Raw genomic sequence first — 9,602 nt, 5'->3', positions numbered from 1 at the left:
CAAAAGACCAGAGACTATTAGCATTATTTCAGCTCTTTCATTTATAACGCAGGCTAACCAAAACAAACCCTTTCTGAATGCACTATAATAAACAGCATTTTAATAACAAATTTGTACTCGATTCACCCTCCTGAATTAAAATTAAACTTAAGCAGAAAAGAACAATACAATTCACGTTATTTAAAGTTCTGGTTATGCAATTCTTTACGACGAATTCTCTGAATTCCTGCCAAACGTAAATTCCATTTGCAAAAATCGATCATAAACAATGAATTTCCATACATATGTTACTTAGCTGTAGCTAGTTTTGTGGTTGTAAATATTAAAAAGGAACTACATGAAATAGGAAGTGTCGCTGTACTGTTGCCTTGACACTGAGTAGCGCTGAACAAGCTTAGGTCAACGGCAGGCTGTTTTGACCATTTGGTTTCCATAGAAATGGTGAAATTCCTTTTGACTGCACGGTAAAGAAGACGCAGACCACCACTTGAAGCTCATCATGGCTGCAGGTAAACCATTTCGAATCAATTGATTTTTTTTATGTTGTTAGCGGGAAATTCGACTGATATTTTAAAGAGTTTGATATGTTGTTAATGTTTTATAAGATTTTGTTTTTCATTTTATTTTGGTTTTCTCAGCGGGATTATTTAAACTTTCAGACCTTCGTGCGGGTGTGTTGACTTTTCATGATTGAAAAAAAGCTCGGAAAAAGTTTTGGAACAGTGAAAGTTCCGATTATCATTATTAAATGTTGTGCATTTAGTTTATTTCTAATTTCTTAAAAACTGAAAAATTAAAAAAAAAGTCAGTTGGAGTTTTTGATTATTCAGAAAAAATCTGCACGAAGTTTTATTTTTAAATAAATCTGAAACTGCACATTTTGGAGAAAAAAAAATTGGAAACATTAGGAAATTTTCTATAAAAAATAAAATTATTATTCAAATTGTTTCATCAAGATTTTATTTTTTTTTAGAAAAAAAGAACGATTTAAAATATTTTGATGTGGAGGCTAAAAAATTAAAAAAAATACTTTTATTGAGATTTAATTAAAAGTGAAAACGAAAGAATATGCATATTGTTGTTTGTGAAACAATATTTAAGGAAGGAAAAAATGTTATCAAAATCTAACAATTAACAATACAGGTAATGGATGTAATAAACAAGAAGACAAGTGTCAATGGGGGAAGAAACAGAAATTAGATGAAAGGCGAATATTAGAAACGCTTTCTTCTTTTTACCTCCGATAAAACTTGTTTCGATGTTTATTGTCCTCTAATACAGATTATCATATTCAGGTAGTGTTTTTGTTTTAGCCCCTATAAGTTTGTCTATGACTTTAATTTTCGTCTTTTTTTCATGATTGATAATAATTTGAAAAATACACATCAAAGGCAGCGTTTCAGAATTTCCATTGTACGAAAATAAAACTTTCTATACTCTAAAAAAAATTTTAAGCTATAACTGTTTTTTAACTAATTTAAATATTTGGAATTTTCATAAAAATTTTAAACGAAATAAATGCTAAAGGATGCTAAATACAATGGAAATGAAACGGATGTTTTTTTATTCCCTTTAAAATTTACTTGTTGACATTTTAAAAGTTACTGATATAAATATATTTTCTTTTAAGTATGATATTTCAATCTCTTTGCACTTCAAAACTGTACTGCATTGGAAAAAGCCGTAACAAACTTCAAACAGCATTTATTTTTCTTTAGATTTCAAAACAATATTTCTTATTCAGTGTACCCCTCTTTAGTTTTCATCAATTATTAAGAACAGACTTGCATGGTGCTAACGAATTTATAATTTGGACCGAATAATCTTGCATATGCCTAAAGGTTTTGACTATTTTCTTAACAGTTATCATTCAATTTTTAACAATTTTTCTTGAAAATCAATTAAAATAAACCAGCAAGTTTAGAAATACTATTTATAAATTTTAAAATAAATCAGCTGGCAGTGGAACAAATTATATAATGCACCGTTATTTTAGAAAATATCACAATCATGAATGACATGACTAATCTCAAATTTTATCAATTTAACTCACCCAAACCTGAGGTAGAATAGCACATCAGGATGGTTAATAGGATTCGAGGAGTAGCCGAATTACAATAAAAATAGCATGGGAGGCAACTTCACTTTCTTTATCTTTAAATATACATTCACAGTTCTTACAGTTCATTTTGCGCAATTACAAACTGTGTAATTAAAAACAGCCAAAAGTCTATGAAATCGGGAGGAGAAAAAAATAAAAAATATTTATCCTAAAAATAGCATTTATTATGTATTTTGTCAGTTTTACGCACAGAAAATTTACTGATGTATGTTTTAAAATAATTTTACTACATATTCCGATTTTTACACATTAAAATTCTTTCTATTCCATTTTTTTTACAAAAATTGTTGATAAGTATACTTTTAATGTGAAATATATTTCTTGAGCAAACTACATGCTTGCACCCATACACTGGGACTCAAGTCTTAGGAAGTAATAATGTAATAAGGAAGTGTGAAAAAAATTCAAAAATAAAAAAAATAAGAAGGCAATCATCACACAAAATTTTGTTCACAAAGAATTGGGTACGAAGGTTTTCTTGGACAAACATGACTTCTCACAATATGGCATGTTTATTGTCAATTTCGTAACTGAACTGTGTCTATAGGACCCAGATTGCAGCAGATTAATGTATAATAAGAAAAAAATGTACGGTAGCAGCCGGAATTAAGCAACATTTACCATGTTTCTGATTTTTTAAGAATACCAAAAGGCTGAGTAATTTTTACTTTGGATAATGAATTTGGTAAAATGAACAATAAAACATTACCTTATAATATATTTAATACTTTGGCGATAATGGTAAAATTTGGTAATTTATCATGATATTTAAGAGAATGGTATAAAAACTATTTATTAGTTTTAAATAAATTCTCAGTTATGCATTCTTACTATATGTGTCGTAATAGCAGTTATAATTTTTAAAACAAAAATTTCTGGTAAAGCGTTACCAAGTGAACATTATTAAATGAATGGTACAAGTATAGAAAATCTTGTTTTTTTATTACCGGAATTACGTTTTTTTTTTTTTAAATCAGAAAAATCATTACCAGACAGAACAGTAATTTTATCAAAATTTTCCCCGTGTCCCTATTCTCCATAAACGTACTCTTTTTGCTAAAATTATAGAATTCTCCCAGAAAAGTTTTCAACATAGCAAATGTAGATAATATTTTTATAAGAACTAAGCCCACCCTCATTACATCTGTTTATGCCTTCTCAATATAGATAGTTAGAAATCATAGAGCCCATCTGAGGACAAAATTGTGCACATTTTCTGCATCCTTAATAAGGTGTCAAATTAAACTATATCGTTCAAATGGATTAGTGTAATGGATTATTTGCATTGATGGATTAGTTGAATCATATTATCGTGTATCTTAAACGCAATTAAACGATATTATTATTTGATGCTTAAAAGAATCAATCTAATAACTTGATAAAGTTGTCGCAAATGTGTACGATTTTGTGATAGTTGAAGTTGCCTATATCATTATTAATTGTTGAATATTATTTTTTGACAGTGTCTAGTCCATCTTGGCAGGGCAAAATAAAAAAATTTAAGAAAAATGAAAAAGGGCACAGTGACTAACTTAAAATGAAACCGGTGTCCTTTTCAGGGATTTTTTTTGCCCTAAAACGACAAAATAAATATTGTAAGCCTCTCTGTAGATGTGGCAGGATTTATACAAGCCTTGAAGGTTCATGGTGATCGGAAACAAGAATTAATGTATACTCTACCTTCACCGTTATGCAAATGAGTCCCAATATTATTCATGTAATTAACGAATTTAGTCAATGAATTTTGCAGGATTTACTAAATACTATTTTAACTACATTACTTTTCATTAATTAAATTTAAATGAATAAATATTCAAAAAATAACTACAGAATTATTTCTTCTGTTACATTTACGTGTAAAAACTTTATGTAGTTATTGTTTTTAATGAAACAATGTCAAATTTCTGGTCTTTGTCAAACAGGCTAAAATTTAATATACTTTTCTAAAAAGAATAGGTCTAGTTATCAACATCATTCAACATTAATGAGATGAATTTTAGATGCGGTGAATGTGTGCATTGTACTTCCACTGCACGGAGTAAATGTTAATTAGCTTGCCACACTAGAATATTTAAATACTGACGTGAAATTTCATACAGATAATTCTGAAGAAAAAGAAAAAAAATCTCATTTGGTAGAGAATTTCATTACTGTGAAGCTAGTCACGTTCGTGCAGAGGATCATTTTGAAAAGAAAAGTTATTAATTGTATGCTTTTTCTTTTTTTATAAAATGTCCTCTATATAACTCAACACTTTTCCTCGTGTTTCACCTCAAAGCAATTTTTGGTTATTTTTTTTTACCGTAATATAAAAAAAATTTGTTTTTAAACATACTCATTTAATATGAGTAATATGCAATGCTTTAGTCGACAAAAAAATAAGAAATTTAAAATATAAATGTGTCTATGTTACGGTTAAAGTAATAAATCCGGTTATTATTAATACTAACCGGTCAAGACTAATAATAACCGGGTTTTTTTAACCGGTTATTATTAATAATAACCAAAGAGATTTGGCCATTGTGATTAAAATGTTTATAAGGCATTGGGACATATGCCTGTTGTATATGTGTTACGGCTAAAGTGATAAATGCAGTTATATCAATATTAACCGGTAAAAAATAATAATAACAGCTACTTTTGGTCAAATAAAGAAATAAAAATTAGCGATTTTTTGCATTGTGATCTGTGGCAGAATAATCGCCAAGTCTTGAAAGCTTCTGGGCAGCAGCCAGCGAGAAACTAAACAGGAAACATCACAGGCAGGGACCAACTCAAAGGGTATAACTAGTAGCCACCTACGGGCAAACATGAAACTTTTTTTTTTTTTTTTTTTTTAAATTTTTACAGTTTGAAATCAGTTTGGTGCCTTGACGATTGTAATTGGCGTGGCAGATCACGATACGGAAATATCCCCGATAAAAACCTGAAAGAATGACATTGACCAAACTCCATTGATCAGTATTAATAGTAACCGGTTAATGTGATAAATTATTCACTTTAACAGGTTTATGTGGTTATTATTAATATTGACCATATAGTATTTAATATAGTATTAATAATAACCTACTTTTAAGAAGTACACTGTGAAAAATTATGGTCAAAACACCCAGGATATAGCAAATTTTACCGTACTTATTGCTCTATAGGAACACAAAGGATATTGGTAATTTTTAATCGAAATGCTTTGGCAATAGTTAAATACAATTTTTTAATGTGACATAAAATTTGGTAAATGTGATAAAATTTGGTAATTTTATCTCGGCATCATTTAATTGGTAAAATTTACTTTTCAGTATTGAATATTTCCACTATTTTTTATTGAATCTGTGGTAATAAGAAGTATTTTTTTGAAAACCAGAACTTTCGATTAACTTTTACTGTATGAACTAAATAAATGGTTTAAATATGATATATTTTAGTTTTTAATAACAATTTTTTTTTCAAACTGAATTGTCATTACTATAGAGTACGGTAATTTTACTAGATTTTTTTTCACCGTGTGCTAGTAAATTAACTGTATGATTTTTCTCTCTTTCAAATTTTAAGATCAAATAAAAACATGACAGAAACCCAACCCTTTTCTCCCATGTCTACCAAAGTAAGAAATAAAAAATTAGATCCCAGTTTGTTTAAAGCTCTGCATATTGTTTAATTTTAACTTAATGGCTACTTTAATAATCTGAATTCATTTCGAATAAGAGTTTCAAAAATTTAAGTTGTAAGCAGTGCCTGCAGAATTCTTCTATAAATCTATTTATAGCAATGGAGCCAGGGTATTAAGTAAACATGTATTAACGAGTTATAAATTTAATCCTAAAATAAACATATGATTAAAAAGGAGAAAAAACCCTCCACTTCTATAATTTTTGAAAAAATATGTTATTTTTTTAAAAAATTTATCGGTGTTAAAAAGGTTTGGTGTGCAAAAGGTTAGAAAATTATAACAGACATAAAAATAAATAAACAATTACAAATTTCGAACAAAACACAAGGTAAAAGAAATCGGAAAAAATATTAATACTTATAATAAAAATTAAGCAAATTGATGAGAAAAATTTTTCGTTAGTTAATAGTTTGAGAATTGTAAACCTATAAAATAATAAGATAAAATGAAATTGGCTTGGATAAATGAGATAAAAGTAAATAGGCAAAAGTAAATGGGAAGAAAAATAATGGTCACGATTTTTCACGTAAATAAGCAGTCAAGATCTGCGATGTCCCATGGGATAAAGCTTTCACCTTCCATTGAGGTGAACTGGATTCGAACCCTAGGGATGACTGGTTGATGCAAATTCCGGATCCGGATTGCACTGACTACAGTGCTAACGTAAAATATACTCAGTGGTAGATAGGTTATGTCCTTTTGTCATCAGGCTAACCGTGTGAGGCTCTTATGGCCTTCTCCGTGTAACGCAAACGAGGGGTTAGTTCCATCAAAAAGTTCTCCACGAAGAAAAATTTCTCCCAATACTTGATCCAGGAGTTCCCTTGTCTTCTGGATTGGGTTCAAAATTACAAGGCTACGTAGTTGAACACTAGTAGTCGTAAACCCAAAAATTGGGTCGGCTGTTCAACGACGGTTATAAAATCAAATAAATGGTCAAAAAGTGTTAGCAACTAAGAAATCAATCCAAGAAGCGTTAGAAACCTTTTCTACAGTTTTAGTGTTAGAACTCTTTTCTATACATTTTTAATGTTAGAAACCTTTTCTATTCACAACCTTTTCTACCGAACAGGTCTTGCAATCAATGTGTAACGTCAAAAATGTTCAAAGTAAATAAAAAAATAAAGTATTTAAATTGTAAAAAAGTAAACATTATAAAGTGATAATAATTATTATAAAAATTTAAACAAACAAACGTAAAATAATCGTCGCTATATATTGCTATATCTTAGCAACATGAAAATTGCAACTCAAATAATAATAATTAAAAATTTAAAAATGCAATGGATTTAGTTTAAAAGAATGCAATACTGCATAAAAGCTTTCCGCTCAGAAACTTAAATCGACGCCTGAATCATTTTAGCTGTGAAAATTCAATCAAAAACTGCAAGTTAAAAAAAGTAAAAAAAAAGACAAGATTTTTCACGTCAAAAAGTAGTCAAGAAAAGCGTTAGCTGGTAGGAAATGAAATACCCGAGGAATGTTAGAAAAGCATTTATCCACAACCTTTTCTACCTGACAAGTCTTGATGTCGAAATCGCGTGTGAATTGTCACGGAATGTGAGAGGAAAAGGGTTGGCGAAATGCTTGGGCAGTGAATCGGTTTGAAGGTTCGATTGGCCATAACCGAAGATAGATGTTGTAGTAATGAATAGGTTACGATTTGACGGCAGAAATCAATGGTGGAAGGAATTGATTGGCTGACGATTTCAATAAAGCTGACGAGTAAATGACTGGAAGAAGTTTCTATTTGGTTGTCCCATTTTTTACTTTCGGATGTATTTCGAAACAAAAATATGGTTGCTACGTGATTTCGAGTTCGTCAATAAAGACTTTGACGAATGCGGGAATTAAAATGTTGTTATATGTAGACATTTCAGTAGTTATCTTCTTTTTAGCTGTAAGGAAATGAGTGATTTATGTTCATTTATTGTGCACGGTTACGTTTATATACTTATGTGTAATGTATGAGTGTATTGCATAAAGATTTATATTTATGCGCGTAGATACTAGTGCATTTGTTAATATTTTGAATTTTATCATGATTGGTTTATGGGTAATCTAATCTCAGCTTTAATTGAATCGACTGAACAGTATAATTATCGAAGTACTTGGGGAAAACCAAGTTTTAGTTTGAATCGGAATTTGCAATTTTTTTTAACACATTTATTTACGAATACCAATGCATTTATTTGATACCAAGATTATTTGAATTTAATATTTATTTATTTATTATTTACTTATTAATCATTTATTTTTATTTATTTATTTTTGAAATTCTTAATGGTGGCATGGAAATTAGATGACATCATGGGCAAAAGGACCACGCTTTTTGAAAATCTTTCTCTCGTGCAGTATAAATAATTCCTGTTTTTTATTTTAATTGCTCTCTCTCTCTCTGTATACCTGTTGTACCTGTACAGAGGTTAATAGATTTAAATAACATAACTGAGGGGCTCAGTATGACAACCAGTTGATTCCCTTCGCCTTCAAAAAAAATAATTATAATAATGCATTTTTGCCAGTGAATATAATACCTTCTTCCATTAACCTTAAGAGCCTACCACAAATTAAGTCTCTTATGCATGCATTAATGTTACAGAAAATTTAAAAAATCGATCTTTGATTAAATCGTTGTAGATACCTAAAGTGAGTAAACCCTAAAGTGAGGGAATCGAATCCCACAATTATTTTAGTAAAATAATGAAATAATATAGTTTAGATGCCACGTTCAATGTAGTTAATCGGCTAATTTTATTAATCGACAATTAAACCTAATAATAACCAAGTTAGTAAAAGTGAATTATCTATTAAAATTTATCTATTAGTCAATAATCTATAATTATTTAGTTTATCTCGTATTAATAATTCCCAATGAAGTATGGTGAATGTAATAGTTTTCCACTCATTTGACCAGACATTTTCTGTGCGCATTTGAATGGTAATTTGCCTTGCAAACGGCTGGACAATATCAGTTTTATCAATTTTCTTTTCTTCTGGTTTTGACTTTGAATGCAAATAATCGTGTTTTGTATGCGTTGTTCTTTTGCAGTGCAAATACTTTGTGCTAGGTTAGGAATCTATTTTGTATTGTTTTTACGTTTTTTTTCCTTGCTAAAACACTAAACCTTATAAAAAATTAAAAAAACTGATAAGATTTCCGGACAAAAGCATAACAGACAATAGCAATTAACCTTAAATAACAGCAGAGTAGGTTATACCAGGAAGTGACACTTAACCTTAAAAGAAAACATCAGTGTAAGATATACCAGGTAGTGCTATTTAACCTTATAAAAGAAACAGTGTAGTGTAAACCGGGCAGTGGCACTCACATACCTTGATTAAACCAATTATTAAAAATAAACATCGATTCTTATCAATAGCTACATTCCATTCACTAATATTTTCATTTATAAACGACATTAAAATTTATTAGCTCAAGATTTTAAAAATTTCAGTTCATCAAATATAAGGTACTTAATTACACAAAAACTGTTTATATAACAATATTATTTTTGAACAATTGAGCTTTCCACTTACCCTGATCGTGTTGTGATCATGTTTTTTAACCGTTTCTTAGCAATCAAGCATTTTAAAACCTGGTAAATGGTATGTAAAATAACTATAACAACAATGAAAAATTATTCACATTATTTCCTTATAACTTAATTAATTTTTTGTTTATTCTTTTTATTTGAACTCGTTTCAACAGTTTTGCTCGACTATTTCAATTAATATTTCATCTTTACAAAAACATTCACTCTTCTAGACTCATTGCAAACGCCCTCAAATAAATCAGGCTAAGTTAGCTAT

At 29.2% G+C, this 9,602-nt stretch overlaps 1 protein-coding gene across 1 annotated transcript in view; it reads left to right on the top strand.

The window, feature by feature from the left end:
* The first annotated feature begins 382 nt into the window (after positions 1–382).
* Positions 383–9,602, top strand: part of LOC147815868 (uncharacterized) — a 31,999-nt gene continuing 22,779 nt past the window's right edge. The window contains exon 1 of the mRNA XM_087157547.1: positions 383–509. Within this exon, the coding sequence (XP_087013673.1) occupies positions 500–509 (10 nt within the window). The 5' untranslated portion in view covers positions 383–499. The remainder of the gene's footprint in view (positions 510–9,602) is intronic.

The sequence above is a fragment of the Parasteatoda tepidariorum genome, chromosome 2 (genome assembly GCF_982258835.1).
Source record: "Parasteatoda tepidariorum strain Cologne lab strain chromosome 2, Ptep-v5.0, whole genome shotgun sequence".
NCBI lineage: Eukaryota > Metazoa > Arthropoda > Arachnida > Araneae > Theridiidae > Parasteatoda > Parasteatoda tepidariorum.
This window is presented reverse-complemented; position numbering and strand designations above follow the sequence as displayed.